This window comes from Opisthocomus hoazin, chromosome 1 (assembly GCF_030867145.1).
Source record: "Opisthocomus hoazin isolate bOpiHoa1 chromosome 1, bOpiHoa1.hap1, whole genome shotgun sequence".
Classification (NCBI taxonomy): Eukaryota; Metazoa; Chordata; class Aves; order Opisthocomiformes; family Opisthocomidae; genus Opisthocomus; species Opisthocomus hoazin.
In genome coordinates, this window is record NC_134414.1 from 63,471,791 (window position 1) to 63,499,358 (window position 27,568).

The following is a 27,568-nucleotide window of genomic DNA, read 5'->3' on the forward strand; positions in this document are numbered from 1 at the left end:
AAGTGGGCCTTATGAACAACAGGCAAAGAATTACTTCATCTATGTAAAACAATTTTTGAAGTTTGTTAAAGGCTCCATAATGACACAGTTTCAAGTTATTGTTTTGTGGTCAGGTCATAGATACATACACTGCGTTTGAAAAGCATCTACACTGTAATCTGATTATTAACACTACACTGAACTTAGACGTGCAACTCTAAAGGCCCTATGTGGACCCAAATCTCAAAGTCTGAGAAAGAAGCTAAGGCATGTAAGGTACCACATCAATCATGTACCCTATTACCATATACTTCAAGGAATTTTGTCATGCTCTCTAAAACACAACTCAAACTGCTAGGCTGACAGAGCATTGCACACTAAAAAAAAGTTAAATTTTTCATACAAAACTGAAGGTATAAATCTGCAAATTGTTACAATTAAAGGTTCCAAGCAATTTAATTCTTACGAGAAGAAAAAGCAGTGGTAGAAGATCTAAGAGTTCTCTACAACTGATACAAATTCTGAAAATGAGTATGCCACTAACTCTAAAGGGACAGAGGAAAGGTCACTAGCCAGAGAGGCTTCTTAACCAATAAGGGCATTGAGAGAGAGACTGAAATTTTGTGGACAAGAATTAGTATTTGAAATATTCCAGTATTCTAGTTTATTCCACAATAGCAGTCAGTGAAACACAATCAAAGAGTTATCTAAAGCTTCACTCTGTTGGAAAAGCATTTCAAATAAAAATTTTCAGATAAAAATTAAAATATTACATCCCTCAAAATCCTCAGCTAATAGGCAGGAACAGAAGATTTCATATAATGCAGACATGTTTGTTTTACCTTTGTAGCTTTACTTACAATCTTTTTTTGCTTTTCTTTGATAATATACATGACATTGCCACTCCCTGAAACCCACTAAGACATTCTCAAGGCTGCAAGTGCCAGTTCAAGACTTGGCAACATGATACAGCACATCTAATGGGGAAAACCTCTTTTGACAGATGTTAGCTCACCTTAGTGAAGAGGAAGTTAGCAAAAAGACATTAACGCTGAGAATATGAGTGCTTGAACCTCAGCCATAAACCTGAATTATACTCAAAGCTGAAAAACAATGTACATGTCATTGCATTAAATGTACTTTCTCTTGTGAGGCATGATTTTCAAAAAAACTAGTGCATGTTCAAGTACAGAAATACCAGGCTAACATGACATGTATACACCTCAGACATGGAATTCAAGGTTCCTAGTCAGTCTTGCCTCGAGTACATAAACATGATAAAGTGTGCCAGTTCTCCTACCACATTCCAGTTGAGAACCATAATGTGCATGTTAGAACTAGGAAAACATGTAGCAGAACATAAACTGAAAATGAATGAAGCACACACAAGATGCTTAACATAGACTGACATGACGACTTTAGTTCTGCGGCGCAATTTCTTCAACATTTTAGGATATGATCAAAGACTCTGCGCTATTTCTAGGCGACAAACATAGGGAATAAACGTGGTCATCACGCAAGTGAAATGTGTGTGATTTAAAAAGAAAAAGACAAGAAAATATGGTAACACTTGTTTCCTTTCTGCTCTTTTATACCTTTTTGAAGCACAAAGAAATTAGAAATTAATTTATAAAAGCCAACCCAGTTTCTAATTGCTCCTCCATCAGGAAAAACCTATCGCAACAATAAATAAACTTTTTTTCAGCATATCTTTATGGGGAACATTATCAATTTCTACACAACCACAGAACTCCTAACATGATGTGGAAACTAAAGGTATAAATGGGTTCCAAAAGGTAATTACAATTAAAATGTGACAGCACAGGAAGTCCACATTTACTACCCCCTCCTGTCTTCTGGATGCCACCAGCAGAATCACTCTACAATGGCCTTTTTCTTTTTGCTCCTTCCTGAATAATTCATTAGTTGCCCTAGATGAGAATAGCAAACTACACTACAGAGACATTACATCTCAATTGGCATCACAATTTTCAGATACTTAAACCATTCATTTTTATTTCTATAATAGTATTTTTAAAATCCACAATCAAGATAAGATGGGTGTGTGATTTTGTTTGGGATTTTGGGGGGGGGGGGGGGGGAGTTGGGGGTGTTTGTTTTAATACCTAAAGTGAATGGACAGCATCCAGTCATTGAAAACATAATCTGCACTAAAAAATTTGAATTATGATTCAAAACTGGCTACTCTGTCCCAGGTGCAGAATGCAGCACTTGCTCTTGTTAAATTTCACATGGCTGATGATGTCCCAGCTCTCTAGCCTATTCAGATCTCTCTGCAAGGCCTCTCTACCCTCGAGGGAGTCCACAGATCCTCCTATTTCTTTGAAATATGTTTTTTAATATCAGTCTAAATTCTGTTTCTGCCTATTTAGACTTCAGTGAGACTTCAAACAGGGAAACTTTTGTTTGTTTGTGGGCAGTGGGGGGAAGATACATTAAAATGTATACACTAGGAGGAGTTGTGGTGGCAGAGTGAAGAGACAGAAAAAACTGTTTTCAGCCACTAGTGCTCTTTGGCTGACTGAAGATTAGCATTCCAAGTTTATATCCTGCTTCCAATATTATGTTGCTTAGTTCCCTTCCATCTATACAAATAATCACTCCTGCCTCATGGAAAATAACATTTTCCTGGCATTGACAAATACTTTTTTTCTTTACTGGAAGCAAACATTGTCATAGCCAAATGACATATTACAGTTTCCAGAATTATTAGATGGGAAAATAATTATGTGAGGTATAATAACAAAAATCATACATAATTTACTTACTAGATCAAGGGCAGAGCCTCCACCCAGATATTCCATTATTATCCATAATTTTGTATCCTGCAAAACAAAAACAACAACAAGAATTTATTAAGTTTAAAAAAACATATCAGTTAAGTTAATGGGACTTGTTCCATTCTTTTTGCGGAAGAAACAATCTACATTCTTGAAACACCACTAATGTTTAGCTATTCCTTCAAAATATCTTTGGATTATTCTTTAAGACGTATTATTTTCAGTCCCATCTGATAAGGAATTCATTTAGTGTGTCACAAGCTATTTACACAATTGTGTATGCTCAAGAAAGTTTAACTCTGTTCCTCTAAATTAACATGGGCAAAGCTACTTCAAATTTACCAGTGGCTAAGAGGACAGACATTAGAAGTTCATTACATGCAAATAATGGATGCATACTCTTAACGTCACACCCAAGCTCATTTCACAGTACCTCTTTTTTGTACTGATACCAGTGCTACTAGAATACAGACAGTATCCAGGGAAGAATAATCTTCTCTTTAGTCCCTACCATAGAGTCAAGTAGCAGAAGGAAGCCTCTTGCCTCTATGGTGACTAGAACTGGACAAGTATTCTGAGCCCAAGTTCACCATCACATTAACTCCCAAAAGCCAGCTATCTACTTGTTCTTATCACACTCCTTAGTATATTTTTAAAAAGTGTCTTCCGAGACAAGAAAGAGACAGACAGGCCACACAATGAAAATGGAGGAGAATAAACTTACATTTCACAACTCCAATTATAGACATTCAGAATATCAAGTAATAAGTTACATCAATAAAATGAAGACATTTTTTCTAAGGAAGCGGAATATATTTTATGTAATTATCTTTATTTGTACAGATACTCCAAAATATTTTCTCTAATAAGCCTGACTCCTGTCTAGGTTGAATTTAATTTAAAATTCATTCTTTGCATCTCTGCGTTCTTTCATCTTCTCGAACAGTCATCTGCCTTTGGCCTAGGGAAGAATACCAGTAAATTTTCTCCACTAATGCTTATGCATCCAACATATTGTATACCAGCTTTAGCTAGTAAAATAAAAGCTAACAACAGCAACAATCAAGCTACTATATTCTCAAGGGAAAGTTCGATACACATTGAAGGAATGTTTAACACAAAATATAAAATACACTATGCTAAGAAAGAGACTGGACCCAAATATTTCTCTTCACAGCTTGCCGCATCTTATTACCAAATACACTAAGAGAAGGAGTTAGTCCACCTTTTCCCTGCAGCACCAGCCTTGAAACACATTTTGAAGCAAGGCCATAAATCTACCAGATAGATATTAAAATTAAATTGCTGCATGGAACATATGGTGGGGTTTGTTTATTATGGTTTGTTAGTTTTAACTCTATGTACCAAACATTCACAAGACTTCTAGAACAAAAATGTAGGGGTCTCTCAGAGCAAGAAGCACATAAATAGCAACAAAATTCATTTACCTTGACCTGCAAAATAAAACAATGTAAAAATAAGAGCTCAGAGCCAGGGCAGGTAAGACTCTGAATACACATCTATATAATCTATATATAGATATAATCTATTGTAGTATCTACATACAGCATTTTGATAACGCTTACTTTCTGCAAACACCACAGATATTCTAAGAATTGTTGCTCATGCTGAGAGAATCCCTTATAGTACTGAAATACGTATTTTGCTGCTAAGAGTTTCTCAGATTTTGCCTGTCCCTTCAAGGTGCCAGGTCCTAACAGTTCCAGAACAAGCACGCTTCTGAGACCTGTCATACAGTAAGTCATTTCATCCTCAAAATCTTCCTAAACTCGATCAAAATTTTACATACATGTTTTGCTTCAGCCTGATACATGTCTTTTAAAGTTGCATGAAATTCCCTAAATACCCAACTTTTGTGTGCCTGCAAAATTTACATCTAATTTTAATAGTAATTTAAACACAAACATGTCAACTGTATCACACCTTATTATTTCAATGGAAATGGCTGGGTGGGAAAGAACAAGGTAGGGCAAATGAACCCCTTGATCCTCCCAAAAATAAAAAAGAAAAACAAACAAATGAATAAACAAACAAAAAACACCAAGTCAGTAAAAGATGCATCTTCCCTTTTCTACTAATCTTGATTCTACTAATCTTTCTCTAATCTTGATTACCTTGTGGATTTAAAGAGGTAACAACTTGAAATAAGATACGCTTTCCCAAAAGATAAATTCTCCATAAAACTAGCTACCAAATTTCCAGCTGAAAATTAGAAATTAGAGATAGCAGAAAATACCTAAAAAAATCCCTTTAAGAATATAATTTTAATTACATAATTACACAATCATATAACACAGTTATACAACTACAAACTACAAAATTCATAGTCTTTAAATCATGATTTATCCTTTTCAACTCTTTTCCTGTTTTGCTCAGTCTTTGCTCCTGAAACATTCATCATCAGCTGCTTGGGGCCACATGTCTGAATTTACAATATAAAAGCCAGTGATCCAGTAAACTCAGTAATACTACATTTTAAAACAAGTGAAGTATGTAAGTGCGGTTCGGGAACACACACATAATTGTATCTGTATCCCAGTGTGAAACTAAGCAATAGCAGTCTATTACAATTACAGCATCTTTGTATCAGTAGCCCTAGATTTGAAGTGGTTTTTAATTCCTGTGGTTCCCCCTTCCCCTTCCCACAGAAATATTACTCAACTTCATGGATGCTTTGGGGTTTTTTTTTAAGTTTTCATCATTCATATGAAGTATCTGAACAGATGTAACTACTATTCTAGTGAATCTTATTATCACCTTTAACTAACTCTTGCTGGAAATTTTTTTCAGCTTTCTTATTTAAAGTCTGCATACATTACTTAATAAGAAAATGCAAAGAAATGATTTTGGTGAGATAGTTTTAATGAATTGCTTAATACATATTCTACCTTAGAGCCAGTAACTTCATGCCTTATAACAACAGCACAAGGCAAGTAGAGCACTACTATCAACTGACTTTGGCATCACCAGAGCAGCATGTCTCCCTCTTTGCTTCCTTTACGAGTATCTCTGGCATGCTTCACATTTCCTGACACCTACTGTTGCTTTCCTTTTTAAAGTTGCCCAAAACCTTTTTTGTACTTCTCACATTCTTCTGTATACATTCCCCACTTTTCCTCTCAAACCTAATACCAAAACCACTAAATTTTCTTCCATAGCCTAGATTACTAATTACATATTACACATAATCACTTACATTTTCAAGACGATACTATGCTTCTATACTCAGACTAGCAACATTCAGTGCTCCGTTTTAAGATCTGAAATAAGATCAGTTTTCTTCTTTTAAGCATCAGTCACAACATCGCATTGAATTTTCTTCCAAATACAGTGAAGCCATGATGAGTCATCAATCCAAATTTAGGATTATTATTTCTCTATAAACATAGATGAGCACATTAATGAGGGCACATAGAACATTTCCTGTTTCACAGCAGCAATAAGAGGTTTTCCTCTGATGCCATGAAACTGAGGAAGAGAACAGCCTTGGAATCTAAAAGAAGCTCTGTTAACAGAAAAGCAGAGTTTCTGTAAACCTTGTCCAAACTACTTTGCTCTTCTTGAGGTCTGACTTCTGATTTTAACTGTGGAACCACACAAAAACATTATAACAGCAGCTTTACCTCTAATGAAGTATTATCCATTAGGTCACTGTTCTACCATGAAAGTATTTGTAAAATAAGTGCAGTTACAGCAGATAAAGAACTTCTCCTAATTTCTAAAAATCAAGGACTATACACCAAAAAAAAAGGCCATCCACCAAAAAACTGCTCTAGAGTCTCAGATGTACATTTTTAACTGAAATCAGAGGAGTATAGAAGACAGACAGAAATAAGTAATCAAGAATAAAATGTTTGTTTATAAGTCCTTACGGAGTTAATAAAACATCTGAATAAACATGGAGAGGCTCATCTTTAGAGATGCTTTGTGGTTTGGTTTTGGGTGGGGTTTTTTGTGGTTTTTTTTTTTTTTTAAACATGAAGAACATAACGTTTCTTAGCACTGTGGTATGATAAGGGAGAGATTGACCTAGAGCAATCAAGCCACAGTATGTACTGATGAAAATGTCTCTAAAGCACTTTTCTTGAGGGAAGGAGAGGTTGCAGAGGAAAACATAATATCGAGCCACAAAGGGACTAGACTAGAAGCACTTGGAAGTAAGAGCACCAAATGACCTGTACAGTAATTTAGAATGTAACTAAAAGTTTTAAATCAAGGAAGTCAACTAATGCAATTTGAAAACTGTAGTACAATAGTGAGCACGTGTTTGTTTCTAAGTGACATAAAATACCCCCATCTATTGTGAGAAAAAGAATTTCCCACCTTAAATTTAGAGCAAGAGAGGGTACTGCCTACCTTAAATTTATGGTACACAATTAGCAGCAGGATAGAGTCTATTTACAAATATGTATGAAAGGTTTGTTTAGTTCTGGAGACAAGCCATCTCCAAATTCCACTCAGAATCTGTATTTTCAAGCACTTAATCACAAGCTAGAAATTACATACTTGACTGAAATAACACAACAGATTTGCTAGCCAAAATAACAACTAGCTTAAGTTGATCTATATACTAAAGGTTTTACCATCACTGGATTAGTAGAAAAACCTACAGTACTGAAAAACAGAAATAGAATATCTTGGACAGAACGTCAACTAATCTGAAAAGAACCAACTAGTTCCAAAACTGATATGCGTTGCACAATGTGATGTGTGATATTTTGTTCAATAAAAATTTCAGTTTAACTGGTATATAAGCCAAAGTAATATGGGCCAGAAAGAGAAACTTATATTTCAATACTGGTATAAATTTAATATTAATGTGCGTACTGCTTCTCCAGCATGAGAAACCAGACTAAAAGAACCTTGAGATACACAATGCATGCAACAGGATAACCTCTCTAAGTTGCATCCCTGCTGCAGGTTGTTACTACTCCTCATGGAGATTTGTCCTCTGTTAACTTCATATATAAAAACACCCAGGGAAGTTTCACTGCTGTAGCAACCAGAAGCTTCTCAAACACTTGCACACTGATTCATAGATGCCTGACTTCAAAAAACATGAGGCAGAGACCATAGAACTTGTTTTCTACACCTGCTTTAAGCAACCTTGCCCACTGCTTCCCTGTTTTGGAAGGAAGGGGATTTGTTTTTCAGGATTTCTTCACACTTGTGCTTTTAACTATGCACCTGAAGCCCACGCTGCTCGACAAAGCCACCAGGTGGCAGAATCACATAATGCCAAAGATGCTCTCTCACCACCCCCCAGCAAAGAAGGTCCGGTCCCACAAGAAGCTGTGCAACCCACCGAAGACAGAAGCACAAAGCTATCTGTTTAAAATGTATCTGAAAACATTTATCACTCTGACACCCTTCATAAAAAGAGGAAAAAAACATTAACCAAAGAGAAATACATCTTAACAAATACAATCGCTTGTATACCCAAATTCTTGAAAACGCTTTCCTTTCCTCACAATCATCAAGTTCAGCTTCAGGCACCATTTTATTCATTCACCATCTCCTTTCAACACCAAGTCACAACAGCAGTCACTGCCTTCTTATACAGGATGGAGAACAGGCACACCCTGGCATTTGAGTTCTCATTATTTATTAACTCAAATGGACATCTGTGAGCTTATACGCAGAGATAAAATACACATCAATCAGAAATAATTAAGTTTTCTACAATGCCATGAATGATGCATTGAGGCAGTGACAAGAAATGGCATTTATGTATCTGTGGTTCTTGTTCCTCTTAGACAAGCTCAAACCTCTCCACAACAACACGAAATGTTGCCAGCTGTCTCAAATCTGAAAACATGCATCAAGAAGTATCAAGACCTCCAAAACATCTTAAACGCCCTTTCCCTGGAGCTTATCCTTTCATAAAAAAAAGAACACATCTACAAGAAAACTATTATTTTAGGCTTTAGAGAGCAGGCACCTACAAATTGATGTATTGCCATTAGATACTTGAAACTCATCAGGATTTGCAAACTTTCCAGTTGTTAGTTGACTGTTCAATTTCTAGACCCACAGGTTAGTACTAGAACAGATACCATTCGCCAAATCTGAGTTCTTTAACAGTACAAGATGGCTACTACTGTTATTCAGCAAATGCATGGTTTTGGCAAGGACTACATACAGCTCTACCTTATGGCCTCAATTCTTGTCATTTCTTCACTAATTATATTACCTATTTATATTATGGTTCAGTTGTAATCTGATCAGAACTAGACTGAGTGCTGCCATATGTTAACAGTGCAGAACGAACAGCATACCACTATCTGCTTTCATTCCATTCTCTCCAGTACACGATCCTTGGACAAAGAAGATAAGCAATGCACCCTTGAACTTCAAACAGCCTACTCAGATGCCAGCTGGATTGCTCAAGGTCATATAATAACTCTTTTGACAGACAGAAGGGATCTCACAAAGGATGGAATTATTGTTTGCAAAAGAAAGTTATTTACACTGCAGTTTCTCCAAAATCTGAACACCATGGGTACGCAATTCTGTTAGTGTAAATAATCAAGCCCTTTCCATTGAAAATAGACAAACTGATTCTACCACTCCCTATCTCAGGTCCTATGACTGTTAAACAGCTATCAAGAAAGGCTATAATGTTTTTACAAGCTTCTGAAACTGTCTCCACAGAAGAGAAAGTCAGGAGTAATAATATTAATAAAAAAATATTTCCGTGCCAATCCACACCACCTTTCTAAGACAGTATAGTTTGTTCTTAAAGACAAACTCAGTAAGTACTATTTTTCTTCCATATCTGATGAACAAAAAGTTCTCCAGCCTCGTTACAAGGAATAAAGAATGCCACCATCATTCCAACACTTCCTAGGAAGCATACTGAGTTCCATCATGCAGTTAATCCTTCACTTGAACTTTTTTTTGATAATCTATTCATCTGCTATTTCCACCTACTACTACAACACAGGCTTGTATAGATTGGTGTATTATTTTATAAAGGGGGAAGCTAATTCTTTATGTCATTATAGATTTCATTAAACAAAAACAAACTGCGGTATTTCCCAAAGACACTTGTTTCACAGCATCTGAAAGTCAGATGGCATGGAAAGACAACTGTTGGTTTTGAAGAACAAGAGAAACTACTTTATGAGAAAACAAGGCTAAAGATGCCCAGGTTGCCTTAGCCACCAAAGATATCCTCTGGATAAATCAACCTCTCCCTCCCCCTTCCCCACCCCTCATCCTGTCCTAATTAATGGTCCATGTTTCAGAGCAGAGTCTTGAAGTACAGTCCAGGGTTCTTGGAAAGGTGAAACCTAACTGAAACACCAACAGCTGCAGTGAATTCACCATCTTTAACCTTGGAAATTGATAGCCTGCTTTGGGGTTTTGGAATATAAGAGGAGCAAAAATCTAGCCATGCCAAAGTAGATCATCTGGTATACTATTAAAGAGAAAAGTTAAAATGGATTTTGTTTCTTAAATGAATGACTGAATTTTACTATAAATTTGAGAGGCTCCAAAGAGGAAGAATGTTGCTTTGAACATCAGTTCCCTCCAGGAAAACATGATGAAGCAGTAACTAGATCTATCTTCGAGAGGAATTCCGTATTTCATTAATTCCAGAGCCTCCAAGTAATATAACACTTTCCACCTATTACAAGGTCTCATTTTACCAGAATAGGTGTCCATCCACAGATATTTTATTTTAGACTAGAAAGAACTCTAGCAATTCTCAGCCCTCTTTCTACTCTTTCTTCCTGAATTCCTAGAGAAGTAGGCATAAGGCCAAATTTATCCAGCAAAACAAAACAAACACCTCCACTCTCACCGACACTAAAAGGCCACTCAAATGAAGAAAATAAAAGGTGCTTTGTTTCTTTTTCATCTACTCACAGGGGAGTGCAACCCATTAATAAAAACAAACTCTATTTGTGATTCAGCTTGTCTTACAGGAACAGAATGAACCTGGTAAGATTTATACATGCCGCAGCTTCCTACTGCTCATTTGGGTACATTCAGTAATACCTTGTAGAGATAAAAAAAGAAGTGTTAGAGTAACTCCCAGAAAAAAGATTTGCAGTCTTCTGAAAGTTTCCTCCTTTGAATTTGAATATTTGTTTTGCCTCTTTGGACACCAGAGGAAGCGATACAGAAATAACACATTGTGGAAAGACTATATATTAAGAATAAAAAAAACCCAAACTCCTACAGCTGAACAACATACAATATATGAAGTGTAGAAGATTACAAAAGAAAATTTTCCATTGCAACTAAGGAAGCTGACTAGTATAAAAGAAATCTCAGCATTTGGAAAAAATAAACAAACAAAATACACCCAAGCCCAGAAAAACCACCGCCAACCACTAAACATCTGAACACAGTTAAGCAAAATCACAGCTGATCTAATCTATCAACATAGCCAGGACCTGCAAACGTTTTAAGTCTGGAGGATCTCCAAGTTGTTCACAATCTCCATAGGTAAATCTCTTCCAAAGCTATGTAAGTGTAGACTTAGGTAGCATATTATTTTATCGGATGATCCACTTCTTTACTACCTCAACATACTTAAATTACAATCTACAGAACCTTTGTATTTATATGGTAGAGCCTACTAAGAAGGCTAGCTAGATGGCAGTTATTAGAAGTACTTTACATAGTCAGAAAGCTCTTAATTAGGTTTAAAGAAGTCAACCTGATAGCTAAATAATATATTCTCATCATAAATGAAAAAACAATGCAAAAGTTGTTAAACAGGGTACCTGCAGTCATACAGGACTTGGTAACAGATATAGCTTAAATGGTCTGAGTGTCGATTATGTTCTCCAAATCCACACCCTTAGAAAAAAAAAAATCTGTTCAGAAAACATATAACTGATTTACTAATGGTCTACTACACTCTCCAATATTCCATTAAAAAAAACCAACCAAACAAAAAAGCACCAAACAAAAAGAAAAGAGAAAGTCCTTTCTTATGATTCCAGTCATATTCTTCATGGGTTTCGTTTTACGTTTACTGGCATAAGAGCAAGAAAGGCAAGATCTATAGCTGAGTATTTGTACAAGTGTGCGGAAGGTGGGTGGGGAAGGTGGGTGGAAATCATCCCTGAAAAGTCTGCTTTTAGAAAAAAATTAAAATAAATGAAAAAGCTAACATGGTATCTTTGTGTTTAAATTTCTGAAGTCAAGGTAAACATCTGTTTATTTTAATTTGCTCCTTCTACTAAATAATTGTTCCATAGGCATTTGGAAGACAAACAGCAGTGTTGCATCTATGTGGCATCTCTAACAAGAAAAAAAATCCTAAGGACATATTTCCCTCCAGGAAAATGAAATGCAATAATTTGTTGCCACAGAACTTTTCTGGGATAATACTCACTAGAAATTCAAACACACAAAGAATTACATGGAAATCATCTGGATATTAAGGAATCATTCAGAGATCCATTGGTTGTTTTTTTTTTTTTTAAAAAAAAAAAAAGCCTTTTAAAACTGTGTGGAGCAAGCCGGGTTTGGGTCACACACACACACACCCCCTCCCCCCCCCGGACTTTATCCTTCAGGATTCTGAATTGAGAAAAGCTCAAGTTTGAACCTCATTCAAAATATGAAAAACAAAATAAGGGAAGGAGGGGTGCATATGCCTAAGTACAAACCCAAGAAGTATAAAATGTCTTTCTCTCACACTGGGGACAAATGGACAAGGATTACTGACAGCAATGGACATCTCTGAATCTTAAGGGGGCTGCTGCAACCAGCTTACAAGGCCTCACAGAAATCTCAAAAAATTTTCATGAAAGAGTCATGAACAGAAACCTGTAGGAGATGGTAACGCTGTACTGAAGAGTATTACCACACTGGGGTGCAGGACTGATGAGAAGTATTTTGTCTGGGGAGCATTTCTGAGGCGCTTACCTCCTTTGAAGTCTCTTGGCGTCAGGATGAATGCTAGCTGTCCTCGGGCTGCCATCCCTTTGAGGGGAGGGAGATACAGATGAGCCCAAAGGTTCTCTTCTAAACACAAGTCCTTACTGCAAGCTGGCCAAAAGGTCCCTGCAATCAAAGAAATCATTGTGGTTTTGCATGTGGCGCATTTATGTCCTTTAATCAAGGTTTGTCAGCCATCTAACATGTTCAACCACAAAGGAAAAAACAAAATGCATCTGCTGGGTAGCCAATGCAGAACAGAGACTAAGGAAAGAGAAGAACTGTTCATTCCAGTTTGGACACTACAAACTCCATGAAAAACACACGCAACATGATTTTTCAGACTAAGCAGAACCACCTCAGTATACAGTATTTTATACATGTATATATGTATAAAAAAAAAAAAAGCGCTATTTGCCTCTGGAATCATTTTCCAGCACTCTGAAATTCCTGCCTTCTTCAGATGTGAAGAAAAAACACCACATTTTCATTCTAGATATACATACTAGTCAGAGTCTTCTACAGTCTAATGCAGAAGTCACTCTTCAACAATCACTTCTTGCAATTGCCACAGCAGTACACAATTAACCTTAAATGCATTCTTTTTGCCATAAGCTAGTTGCAACAGAGCTTGCAGAGCCACTTGCTACGAAAAAAACAAACAAACAATGAAAGTTCTGTCACAATACTGATAAACGATTCCTTCTGCAGAACATTTCGCAGACTTTTGTGTTTGCACGCCAACATGCTAGAGCCACGAGCTCCATGTTTTCCTCAGAGTGAGTCATCTCTAACAGTGTCCATATTCACAGCCTCTTTGGCACATTTCCTGGGCACATGCCCTTCCACCACAGAAATGAATCTTTATAGCCCAGCTGTCACAAGCCTAGGCATGTCATATTAAGCGCGTGATTTCCCACAGCTTCAAACTAATGGGCAATCTTGGTTTATAACTCTTCTACCAAAGTATATTATAAGCAGAAGCAAGTGGGCAACCACTTCTTTGGAATACTAGGTGTACACAAGTCCATACTCTTCCCACCAGCCTACAGCCATTTTCCCTTTTCTGGCTTCAAAAAACAGCGGTTGAAGAGTGAAAAAAAATCCTGTCTCTTACAACCATTATCCTTTTAAGTGTTTTTTATTACATAGTGGGGCTGACAATAGTCATCCCACTCCTCCCCGTCCACCAGGCAAATAACTACTGCACAACCATGCCTATCAAGTTATTACCTTATGGGGGAAAAAAAAAACCTAACTGCCATCTGTGGCAGATCTTCTCCCAGAAGTCCATTTAAAGAGGTACACCAAGATTAATGAGGGACTTACATGGTTCTATGACAATCCCAACATTTCATCTACTCATCTCTTACAGATAGTCACTGAGAAGGCAAGAAACACAAAAATGTAACCCATAATCAAAGCTCCATATGGAACTGAATTTTACTGAGAGATACATCAAATGGTTATTAATAAACAGTACAAAGTCCCAAAATGGGAAATTGGAAGCAAATCAGCATTAGTTTACAGAATTAATTTGTCCAGATAAACTGCACTACAATAAAACCAGAACTAACAGATGAACCTTGCATTCAATGAGCACTGAGATCAATTTTTTCTTCAACAAAATGTCACCCTACTTGCACCTATGTATTTTAAACCTATTTCACTAGAGTAGTTCACATCAATAACACTCAGCGGTTTTATGAATTACTCCCCCTCTCTAGACCAGAAACAAACTTCCAGCAGAAAACATGAGGCACAAGAACCCTTTCACCTTTATTGTTCAAAAAATAACTGCTCTAATGTTTACATCTGTTCCTGTTTACCCATTACATCAAATTAAATTCAAAACGAAAGGTACAACTCAAATTTACTTCTTCACACAAATCCACCCATCAGTTTAATCCTTTTTTAAGCACCTGCGTATACAACTTCCAAGGTCTTTTGCATCCCCATTCTGCAGCCTGTAAATCTTTACTCCTCTTTCCCCTTCACTTTTTGTATTCATATTGCTATTAAATCCCACTGCTTCTTGTACAGAATATTCATAGGCCAATCCTTCTTCAAAACCCTTACTAATGATGAAGTTGTATGTATCAGCCCTAGAATTGCCCAGGATCTTCAATTCAGACTTCTGCCAAGCTTATCACTCCAATCCCTGCAAAACACATAATTTTTCTGCAAACTCCTTATTCTTTTCCACTTTTTCTCTTTACAGCTCTCCCCCAACCTCTAATTACTACTAAAACCACGTTCTATTCACATCCATCATTTCCATTCTGCCTTCCTCCCCTATGTTTTTGTTTCCTTCCTACAAATTGCTGTTTCAAGGAACTGTTGAAGAAAGCAGAGAGGGAGAAAGCCTCAGTACCTCCAAATGATTTTTATCCCAATTGTTATGCAACAGCTTACACATTTAGTAGTATAACAAAAAAAAAAAAAAAAGATGGAAAGATCCTTAAGAATTTGGTTGAAAACACTGGCTCTTGAATACAAGAACTGCGATTTTTTAGAACTAATTACCGTACTAATAACAGTACGTAAACCTATTCACCATGGAATTTTCCTTTTAAAGTTCAGTATTTTTGAGTCTAACCAACTTTTTCAAAATAACAATTTCGGAAAGTTCTACATTCAGCCACTTTAACATACTTATTAACATGCCATAAGATAATATTTTCTTATATATATAAAGAATGTGACTTTTTTGCTTTTACACAGCTACCTTTATACAGGCCATACAAAGACAGAGAAGAATTCAATTGACCCAAAGAACTGCATAAATGATGAAGTATATTGAAGTAAAAGAAAGTTACCTAACGTTCACATTAAAGATATGACACAAACCTAGTAACTGTGTAAGAGCACAAGATTATGCCCGAGGTATGTAAAGAAAGAAGTTTTCCATCAAATGCCAGATGTTATAGAGGTTCATGAGAAGATCAGATCAATAGACTGGCAGCCATCTGATAGCGGCATTAGTCACATTCTAGCTGAAAAGCCTTGTGCCAGGAAGGCTATTTGGGCAACGAGATGGGGACCCGACCCATGGAACTACTCCACCTAGACCCAGGCACAAGAAACATACACCCACACATGTGCTTTTTTCAGCGTTACTGTTGGCTGATTGAAGAAGTTTCACAAACAATGATTTGGCAGTGTGATCCCAGGGAACTTTAGACTAATCTGAACCATCAGCGTACAATCCCCTCAATCCTTTAAAAAAAAAAAAAAAGGAGGGGGGGAGAAAAAAAGAAAAAAAGGCAGTTAGTCCCCTGCCTGCTCAGTGAGCTGAACCCCTTCACTGAAAGTTTACACAGCCCCTGTGGCTAGGCTGAGGAAGCGGCCAGTTGCGAGGCAGAGTTGCACTTCCCCTTTCAGCAGCAGTGGTGAAAACCCTGCACCTAGGTGCCACACTAATGCTCCCTTTTCAGATATCTCACCGGCCTGCAGCAACAAGTGCAGCAGTTAACATACAAGATACAGACGGACGTTTGACATAAGCGATATCACATACTTTTAGAAAGCAATGCTATGTCATCCTGATCTGTGCAGTCAAACTAAATAGCAGGCTTCATGTTACAGCTAATCTAGAATCAAGCTGTTACCAAAAACCATGGTCCTTCTCTCTCCCTACACCTCCTAATTTTGGGGCCAGTTGACTATTTTTTTTTGCACTGGACCTAGCAATTTTGAAGCCACAGGTCTGAACTGGCTAATCTGTAAGGGTTTGGGGTTTGCTTTTTTCAAGCGCCACCTTATTTGTGGAAGGGGCAGGAGAAGGCATTGGGGAAAATTGTTTCCCATCTGAACCAAGTCATTCTGCTGTCAACAGTTCCAATACAAGTAAAATGGCAGGAACATGAAAGCAGGATGGGGAGCAAGACAACTGTTGCAGCCTATTTCAGCACCAGCTACCTCTTAGATCTGCCTAAAAGCAAGTACCAAGATGTGAGATTATGCACAGTGCATTTCATACCATACAGGAGCCAGCAATCAGACCAGTACAAAGGCAGCTTTTAGGGCCATCACAACAAGCACAACACAAACATATTACTTCCAAGAAATTATATTCTACATTGAGCTTTCTAAATTTTTATTTAAAACAAGACCAGAATAACATGACACAGTTAAGTACTTAAACATTGGGTAATACAAAATATAGTTATTCCAAACTCCCAGTTTTCTTTGAGATATACTCAAAGCTTCCCAATCTTGATACACTCATACAGTAAGAATTATTTAGCCATAAAAGACTAACAGTGCGGAACTGATTACACTGATAAACAGGAAAATTCTTGAAGTCACCATTGCTTACTAGATAGATTTTTCCACAGACTCAGAAAAATAGGACAGTACAATGCAGATTCCAAAAAGTGACAATAATACCTTGGACTGCTAAAGGGAAGTAGCGGAATAAAAAGTCTCTAAAGTCACAATTCAAAACAATATCTTTGAATAAAGACAATGCAAACAAGGGACTCTCATTAAGAGCACAGCAAATGACTACAGGGAAAGACACAAGTAGTAAAGGCTATGGGCAACAAAGGTTCAGAGTTGCAAGATAACCATCTCTGAAATAAGAACAGACCAAACTATTTTAAATACGAAAACAGGGCCTCATAGCAAAACCACCTGTGCTAGAGATAGAGTGCACGGGTTCTTCCACACCCTTTTGCCCGTGTCTTATTTACGGCCCCTAGGGGCTGCATCAATGGAAGCTTTCAATTTGTTCTTTAAATCAGTACACCAACTAGATCTCAAAGCTTGTCAGAACCATTACAGAAACTCTTGCTACTTCTTTCAGGGCTGTCCAGCCAGATGTGAGTTTCACATTTACTATGGACAAATGAAGGCAACACCTGTTTAGCTCCTCTGGAGGCTACTGCTGCCTGAAAGAACAGAGGGGGTTACCAGGGGTATCAGAAGAAAAGTAAGCATACCAGAATAGGGACTGCCCCACAGGAACCTGTACCTCATTCTGTTCCCAACACGGTCGCAATAAGAGAGAATTTGCAGTCCTAGCTCCTCTCTCATTTCAGCTGCAGGAATTCCTACAGGATAAGACAATTCCATTCGGCCTTGATCAAGAGAACAGAGAAGGCACTCTGTTGCCTCATCCCCTCACAAAATACAATAATGACAATATGGCTGCAATTGTAGCAGGCAAAATGACAAACAGGTATAGCTTTTTTTCCTTTAAGTGTCCCTAACCCCCATCCAAATTTCAGTGACTGTGGTTTGCAAAGGCAAAGTCTGAAAGGGCACTAGCTGCTGCTGTGGGGCTGGGCAAAAACACAAATGATGGAACATCAAGAACCACTGACACATTTCACTCCTCCCTGTGCTGAGGTAGCAGCCCCTGTTGCAGTGGATTCTACAGTCCTACCATTATGTGGGAATCTCTGCTCTGCTCTCCCACCCTGACAATCACAATGCAATGTGTCATACGCTGCCTACTATATCAAATGACAACAGAACGCACCAAGTCCATTAACTTCTGGCTGACCCATAGCATACATTTAAGGTCATGTCAGTTCAGAGATGCTCATAAATGTTCAAGTAAACCAGTTAAACCTGTCAAGCAAAAGGACATTGACTTAAAACTTATTGAAGTCACATATAAACACCCACATTCAAGGTTACATTACCGAGATTGCTGTGGGAAGAACAGTCACCATATCCACATTAATGTCCTCGAGTTTCCTAAAGCATGCAAGATTGGGCTTCTTTAAATTCAGCAAATGTTGATTTAAAAAATAACTGCAAGTGACATAATATCCACCTCATACAAACTTTTCCAATATTTAAGCATCTTCCCTTTAAAAAAGTGCGTGTGATTACCAGATGAAATTTGCTTAGCTTGACCACTCAGCAATTACATCTTGTCATATTTTGGTGTAACAGATCAGAAAGCACTATCAGCACTTAAACATGGAAAAGCTTTCATATCCACACATCCAGTCAGTTCCAAACCTTCTCTTAGATCAACAAAATCAAGCCTGAACTTCAGTCTCTTCTTTGAATACAGGCTTTCCAACCCTCAAACTACTGCTGAAGTGTTTTACTGAATGCATTACAGTTTTCCAGCCACTGAACTGGCCATGTTATTCCAAGAATGGCCTCACTGATGCCATGTACACCAAAGCCCTAGCCAACAGAAGATTTGCTTTGGCTCAGCCACAGCATTCGTTACCAACCTCATGTTCATCTGATTACCTAAAATAAACTATACATTAGTTTCAGAATCACAGCTTTTCAAAAATAAATCTTTATTTCTAGACTTCATTTGCATGAACTCGTTGTTCTGTAGAGCTCAGTGAAACAAACTTCATAGAAATGGCATGTGTTTTTTCACAAGGGTATATTGTGTCATTCATAAATTTAACCAGAAGCTATTTTCTGTTTTCTTCCAGTCTATATAAACACCAGCCTGACTTACAGCAGTAGGTATATTCTATCTTAGACATGAAATAAAAACCCATACAGGTATAAAGGCTAAAATGAAAATTATCAGCAGCTATCCCTTATGAACCTTATCAGCATCAGTTCCTCTTACAAACTTTTTTTTTTTTTTTAATAAAGAATTCTTAAAATACTTTTGCAGAATGGTAAGTTGTCTGGGTAAAAGAAATGGGCTAATAAACCAGAAGTCTGATTGGGTCAAAAAGTTTAAACAGTACAAAAGAGGATATCCCAAAAGCTGTAAGTGTGCTAGAAAAATACATCTGAAGGATGAAGAAACATGAGTTTAGAGACAGTAATATTTTTTAAAATACTTACAAGACTAGCTTGATACCAGTTCAATATTACTTGTACCTAGTTATACTGGATGTTGAAACTACTTTGTGATCATTTGCTCTACCACTATATTCACATGTATAGAAGTCTAAGACAAAGAATTTAAAGACTTTTTAATGTATACGTAAACACATTGATCTCAGCTTTTGTCCATATACATATATTAACCTCAGCTTTGAGTGACATACATATATATGCAAAAAAAGCCAAGATTCTTTATTCTTCATTGTATGTCACATGACATACATACACGCCAAAAAAGCCAAGAAATTTTATTCTTCAACCATTTAAAGACAAATTAATTTTCTCTTACATATTTCTAAATAATAATACAAGATCGAAGAAATATGAAGATGTTATAAAGTTATAATAAAGTAGTAATTACAGTTATTAACAAAACTGAAGAAACATTATCAGAGAGGCATCTGAGTCTTGGAAATGAAACAGATTCCAAACAACTTGGCCTAAAAAAGACAAGATAAACAACTTCAGAACCAAATCTAAGCTCTTGAAAAACTGGTTTAGTAGACTGAGATGCAAAAAGCACAGCTGACAGGCTCCTAGACAGAAAAACTTTTAGAATAAGAAGCACAGCAATACTTTAAAAGAGTTACAGTATGGCAAAACTCAGAAGAGACAGCAAACAACTCCAGACAATTTTATAAAAAAAATTATAATTAATCTAACAAGAAACACAAAGAAACCCTATTCCATTACTAAGTAAGCAGTGGATGCTGTTACCTAAAATCTAAAGAAGTAAACAGACCCAGAGAAGTTTCATGAATGAATTTTGTAAGGATCTAAGAAGAACTATAGTTATTCTGTCCGTGGAGCATTTAATCAGATCATAGATGGCACAGATAAACTTTTCATTTGGAAGACAGCAAGGACAGATATGGTTCCCAAAGCAGAGAGAAATAATGGAGTTACCACCTATTTTGTTAAGCCTGCTTCATTAAGGAACATTGATACAGGTTTTTAACATGCCATGGCAGATAAGGAACAGCAATCCCTCTAGACACATGCACCCATATAAACCATGTCGTTGTGATATGCTTTAAGAGCAACATTCTAGTTACCTACTATCTCCTACAGTAGACAAAAGCCCTTTGTTTCAATAGAACGGTAACATTAAGACATCGTATTTTAAAGTGTGGCTTTACAAAGGAGTATTTGCATTTCTGTTTTATATAAAGACCTTAAGGTTTCTGACAAAAAGATGTTCCGAAAATTAATTTATATTCAGGACGACAACCTAAACTAGTACCCACTTCACTACTGTTGATATGGCTTGGTCTCTGAATATGAAGAAAAAAAATTGCTATCAAGCAAACACATTTCTGAAAAGATGAAGTTAGAATATACAAAAAAGTTTTAGAGTAGGAAAATTTAATAAGGCTTTTGGGTATATCATCCTACTCTAAAAAGTAGATAAATTTTTTTTTTTTTTTTAAAGTAAAGTTCTAGGACAAAGTAACTGTCATTAACTCATTAAATGATGATACTAATTTCAAGCTGTATTTGCATGTATATCATGCAGTAGACACCAAGAGCTCGACAGGCTATTCTCACGAGTACCGTCTGAAGACGGCAAGTGGCCTGAGGCAAGTACAGCAGCACTATATAAGCCTTCTAAAATTTCAATTTCACAGGTCCCTTAACACACTGGTGTGTTTAGTCATGTAGCTTAATTGAAGCAGGTATGGATTAACAGTGTTTAAAAAAAAAAAAAAAAGAGAAAACAAACACCAAAACTAACCAACCCCAAAACATTCTGGCTACCTAGAGAATCTTTAAAAATACAGAAGTCCTCATAGCAATGCCCATTAATCACCTTTGCTAAAAATGCAGAATGCCTCTTAAAACCTGTCAAATATTTTAAAGGATGTCAGAGCAAGTATTCTACAATTACATAAACTTGTTCTAGAAAGAGAAGTGAAATATTAATCATGAGGTCTGCAGTGTCCCAAAGGAGATTTCCTACCATTTTCCCACTTGCTTACTTCAAAGAAGTTCATTTTGTGAGAACACATTAATATCTTTCTTGTAATTAGTGACAAACTCTCCAATCATGGAAGAAATAATGTCTCCTAATCACATGGAAAACTAATGTGTTAAACATCCTTGTTGAACACAGTCAGAAACAGAGTTAAAAGACAGTCCAACCCTTAGAACTACATATGGCAGTCCTGGCTTGCAAATACAACAAAGCTCTGCAGCAAATAAACCTAGATTCCTAGCCAAGAACATTAACCTATTAATTTAAACATTAATACGACCCTTTTTAAGAGTGTGTGTGGATGTATATATACAATGACATATTATTACTATCCAATAACAAGACCTGACTCCTACTTTAGAAAGCCAATAGAACTTAAAAATGTTTCCTTTGCAAAGATTCTGTCACTTCAGCATCACCTAATAACCACTACATGTTACTTTTTAGTAGTGTAAAGAAATTAGTTTCTTGTTTCAAAGATCAAAAGTTCTGTAGTAAAAGACATATTCACAAAGAACTGAGGTAATGAATAAACATGAGTAGCTGTACATTCTACTAGGTGTAGAAAGAGTTGTACTTTCCTCCAGAATCAACCTAGTCATACACAGCCGCTGTTAGTGAGGCATCTTAGAAAATTGACGGGCTACTGCACTTGACAGAAGGAATGAGCAAGATACAAGGAAGATACAAGTATTTTCAGAGGGTCCTCCTCGCAACAATAAGCACAAAAATCACTAATGACACTTCTATCCAACCAAACCCATTCAGGCGACTGAGCCCTACAGTCTCCTCTCCTCTTCAACTAGGAAAAGCCACATTTGCCATACTACCTTCACAAAATGTTGACGTTCACTCAGTTCAAATCTGGACACTGGATTCTCTTTTTCAGCCACATTGCTACTATACATTTTTAAAACTATGGAGTGGCATTCTCATCAAACTTCTAACCATTTTTCTTGTATTCTGTTTCACTTACCCTATAAGATCTTACTGTTCCTTCTCTAAAATTAACAGATTTGAAGCAGAGAGACAGTCCAGGAGAGAAATCCCACTTTTACCTTTTTGCCATACTTAACTACCAAACCTAGACTGAGCATTTTCAAAAGACGTAATAAAAGCCACGATGAAAAATTTATCCAATTTACTGTGCTCAGTTATGTGCCTCCTGATGCCTCTCAGATCTAAACTATACATAACTTCTAAGTCCAGTACCGGTGACAAGTTGTCATGTCTGAAACCATTCACAAAGCCTTCAGTGATAAGCTGTCCACGCAAACCGGTTCAGAGCACAAGGAAGAAAGGAAAAACTGGCTGTCCCCTCAGTAATGCATCTCCTGGATTCAGAAAAAGTCCTTTTTTCCTTGGAAACTAACTAGCAACCTCAGAAATACCGAGATAAAACAGGGTTCCCCTTCCAGAAACTTCACATCTTTGCTGATGAAGTAGAATGCTTCCACAAAAGCAAAAGCAGACTGAAAATTAATTTTGAAGTATTTCCTGCCTACTTGTAACTTCAAACCCTGTCAAGAGAACAATCTCTTATGTACATTGGCATTTCACTGTCATAAAAGAAAGAGCTATCCAGATGGGGCAAAGTCTGACCAAACAAATAAAGTAGTACCAAAAGCTCCCAGGTATTTTCACTACCTCCTAGAGGCAAGAAATCACTATATCCATTCAATTAAAAACAAAAAAACCTAACACCTCTACCTGGCACATTTAAAACTGAACCCTGAAATTAATTAATATGGCAGAGGAAGGGAAGGGAAACAGATTCAGAAGGCAGTTAATGGAAACCCCTTCCATTAGCTTCACTTACAGCTAATGTGCTGCTTGCTAATGCGCAAATTAATTAACTTCTAGATTTCAGTTTTTAACTCACTCCAATCAAGGCTGGGTTCAGTCTCCTTTGAAAAGCAACCTAAGCTTTGCCACTAATCAAACCTTAACAAAAGAAACTTTCAAGCTTTACAAAACAGCTGATACTACATTATTTTTAATGTTTTGACAATTCAAATGCAGATTTAGGTTATATTTTCTGAATTTAAACAAGTTAGAGTTACATTCTCCTAATATTAAGGCAATCTAAACGTATTAGAGCTTAAAAAACAGATGTTATTTAAATTTATTTATTTTTGTACAGAAATAGCAAAAGACACCTACTTTTTTTTCTATTAAGTTCTGTCACATACTTAAAATATAGTAGCTCATTCTTTCTGTAGAATTGAAAGGACAAAAATATATTTTTCTTCAACTGAAGTCTGATTGAAACATTGCCAACAAAACCAGGCATGATTGGATAACCTGGAAAAGAATCACTTATAAAATCAAATCACCATCCTGGGTGAGTATCTTACCTTTAAATAAGATCCATAATATTTAGTTACATATGGACTGTCACACTGACTCAGCACTGTGATTTCTTGTTGGATGTCTTCTATTTCATCTTCTGCTTCTTCTAGGTCAATAATTTTTATAGCAACCACCTTCTGAGTCCGATTGTCAATTCCTTTAAAAACTTCACCAAAAGAGCCCTTACCAATCTTCTCCAGTTTTGTAAACAGTTCTTCTGGATCTGCCTTCAGAGTCTGTTAAAAATAACAGAAAAGTATTTGTAGCATTAAAATGAAATGTTATCCTTTTAAAGGCAACAAACACTTCAAATTCTACATGTGTCTATTTATCCAACTATTCTTTTACTATCTCCATAATTAATGCACTCTTCCTACATCCTTTATACACACACACTGAAATGTTTATGCTTCCTTGTATATAAAGTACTAGTTTAACACCACCCCTGTGACAAGAGTTTTATCCTGTCTGGCATCAGAAAGTGCTACTTCAATTTCTTCTTATTTGCCAATAAACCACACCCAGGCACTGAGAATGAAAGATCCTTAGAGAGATTTGGTTTCTATTAAAACCAAAATAGATCAAATATCACTAATATAAGCAAACCTTTTGTCTACCCTTTTCTCCTGAAATCAATTACATCCCAGAACCCAGGGTCCTACTCTACTGAATTTTACCACATATCTCATCCTCTTAAGGATTTTGTTCCCACTCCTCAGTGCACAGACTACTATTTCTTTTTGTTTGATGTGGCAAGTATTTCTCTTCAATTTTCTCCCACTGAGGATCACCTGCATGAACTGCCATGCTTCCTCCATATCCCTGACCCCAAGGTTTTCTGGAGCAGGATTTATTTTTCTTTTTCTTCTTCTCTTCATTGGGTACACTCATTCACTCCTAAAAAACACTCTGTCCTGAACAGTCACAGGGAAACTATGAGCGCTCACCTGAACATGCAAATGTACGACCTGGGCAGACCACTCTGCCATGTTTGTTTTTTCACCACACTCAAGTATTCTGTTAACTACTGCTGCTCTTAGACTTCTGTGCACTGTACTTCAGTGCACAGATGATGAGTACCATTGTGTACCTTCTAACAGCAAGGAGCCATTATAGCTAACAAAAATATATATAAATTACAATTAAACTGGAAAAGTCCTAGAGGAAATATTCACAAAATTAAAATATAGGATAATATTACTTGGAATCTTTCCCTTAGATATAAAACAGACACTTCGAAAGACTTGTTATTGCTCTTAAAAGGATGAGGTTCACACTAAGTGAAAATGTATTGTTGATATAAAAAAAGCCTCATGCAAGAAAAATTCAGTAATGCCTAAACAACCATAAAAAAATGCAGTTTACACTTAGTCAAACTTTGTAGAAGCACAGAGGGGACTGAAAATTTCTAAGTCACCCCTGACAGCACTGAGTGAATATTTTCTCTTTAGCAATTAAATTTAGCTTATATAGCCTCTCCCACCTATACTTTTGTCTATTTCTGCTCCCACAATCTCAAAGGTTACGTAATTAACCCATGCAGCCCGAGAGCAAGACAGTCTAGAAGTTATTTTAGTTTTTCTGGAGGTATCTGATTTTCACAGGTGAATTGCACGTTTTGAGGACCAGGCAGCTCTGACTGAGCCCAGAGATAAACCCACTCAACTCTTCAGGCAGTGTGTTTGTGGAGCAGCCTGGATTCTATCATCATGTGGCACAAATTGTGAGTACACTACTACTTTTAACACTTTTAAGTAAGCTACAAGATATCACAGTTTTCAGATAATTGTCCCAGGAACAGATCACTGGCAAGGTCAGTCTTAAGCAAAAACCCTCTTCCAAGTATACAGCAAGATTTCACCAGCCCCATGAAGTTCCCCCTGATTTACGTCTTATTGATCCATCTTTCTATCCAGTCAGTTTCAGGAAACAAACAGGACATGGGTTTTTATCGCTCTTTTGCCATTAAAAGGAACAGAGAAAGAGATTCAAGTCCCTTCCACCAGAATAAACTTGTTCCTCCTTCAATTTCAATGCAATGGGAATCACATACTACTACACACTATTAAATTCTACATACATAATGTGCTAATGTATCTCCCACTTGGAAACCAGATTAGGGCACTTAATATTTCCCAGCAAGCCTAGTTACACTTTAGCTACACAGTAGCCCCTACCAACATTTCCAGCGGCATCATCTACAGGCGATCACAAAACGGAGTGCTAAATTACGCTGTAGCGGTTCTCTTTGTGTACCACAGAATGCTCCTTCATCAATATTCAGAATGGTCTGCTTTGAGAATTCTTCATGAATAAAAAAACCTGTAATATATGCATCAGATATTTTCCCATGTGGAAGACAATTATCAGTCTATGCTTTCATACTACTGTGCTAGAATTTGAGATGATGTGCTGTAGAGAGCTGTGCATGCCTAATCCATCCACACAAGCCTTCTGGTTCCATTCACTAGCCACAGGAATCTAAGCATTACATCATTACAAAGGCATTTGGGTAAGTCACAAACCAATCCCAGTCACAGCTGCCTGAAAAATTCCATGTTTCACCTCCAGAGACGAAAAAGCCAGCACTGCTCAGAGTCATTGTACTGCAGTACAAAAATTGCAACAGTACAAGGGCCACTTGCCAGCAGCTCTTTGAGATCTGTTGGCCATATTTATTCACTCCCTAGTCTCCCTTCTCCTCTCAATCATCTATTATAATCATATATTAAGGCCAGTTAATGCATGACACCACAGTCTCCAGAGACTTACAGAACTCTCACAGCTTCATTTTTACAGTGTCAGGCACTGGGATTCTGGTACTAGGCTAACAGTCTTATAAACAACTGCAGCAAAATATTTTCCCAGTCATTTTGTGTTAATAATTACAGAAAAGCAGGGAAGATAACTGTTCCTGGAAGTCCTGAGAAGCAGGGAAGAATTGTTCCTGTTTGATTTTTTTTTTACAATCAAAATTTTGTAGCCATTTTGAAAAACTAATTGTTCGATAATAGCTTAATAGCTGGTATTAATATAATTAAATTTATTAATAATAGTTCTTTTTCCAAATTCCTTGTGAAATTACTAGTTATACAAAAATCCTTATCCTTCACAAATCAGAACTTCTGCAAATTAATTTCTTAGTTACAAGATTTAAAAGTGCCATTTTTTAACTTTGTTCTGAGCAACATGAGGAGGTAGTAGTTTTTTTAAAAAAAAAAAAAAAGCTCTCTTGTTCTGTGTGAAGGTCTGAATTTTCTTCTCAGCAGACCACATGTTTGAAGTGAGAGCCTTAAACTACTGGCAACCTGTGTTTCTGGAAAACTACCAGCAGGTCTCTCTTTAATGACTTGCTCTATTTCAAAAATGGACAGATCAGGCCTCCAGATACATAACGAACTACATAAATTGCAATTACATGAGTGGCCAATTCCCACTCATTTTTCCAAGATCACATCTGGAAAGGATTCTCACGCAATTGTTTGGTTGATTTAAGGATTGGAGAACTAATGGAAGGGAAAAAAAAATATCCACCAAGATAATCACTTCTGGCTCTGGAAATCCTTGAACAGTAAAATTTAGCAGAAGCTGTGGAAGTATGCCACAAAAGTATTACAAGGCACTGTATTCTTGCACTTTTTCTTAGACGTCTTCCAGTAACCGCTGTCAAAGACAAAACACGACTAGATAGACCTATGATCCGATC

General features: G+C 36.8%; 1 protein-coding gene across 6 annotated transcripts in view; it reads right to left on the reverse strand.

Moving 5' to 3' along the window:
* STK24 (serine/threonine kinase 24) overlaps positions 1–27,568 on the reverse strand; it is a 63,021-nt gene that overhangs the window by 23,230 nt on the left and 12,223 nt on the right. For 4 of the 6 annotated variants that reach the window (XM_075424071.1, XM_075424079.1, XM_075424099.1 and 1 more), the window contains exons 2-3: positions 23,868–24,098; positions 2,769–2,825 (exon numbers count right to left, since the gene is read on the reverse strand). In XM_075424071.1, coding sequence (XP_075280186.1) covers positions 2,769–2,825; positions 23,868–24,098 — 288 coding nt within the window. Of the gene's footprint in view, positions 1–2,768; positions 2,826–11,542; positions 11,621–12,695; positions 12,834–23,867; positions 24,099–27,568 lie in introns of those variants that run through there. The other 2 variants (XM_075424083.1, XM_075424090.1) reach the window with 2 other exon arrangements.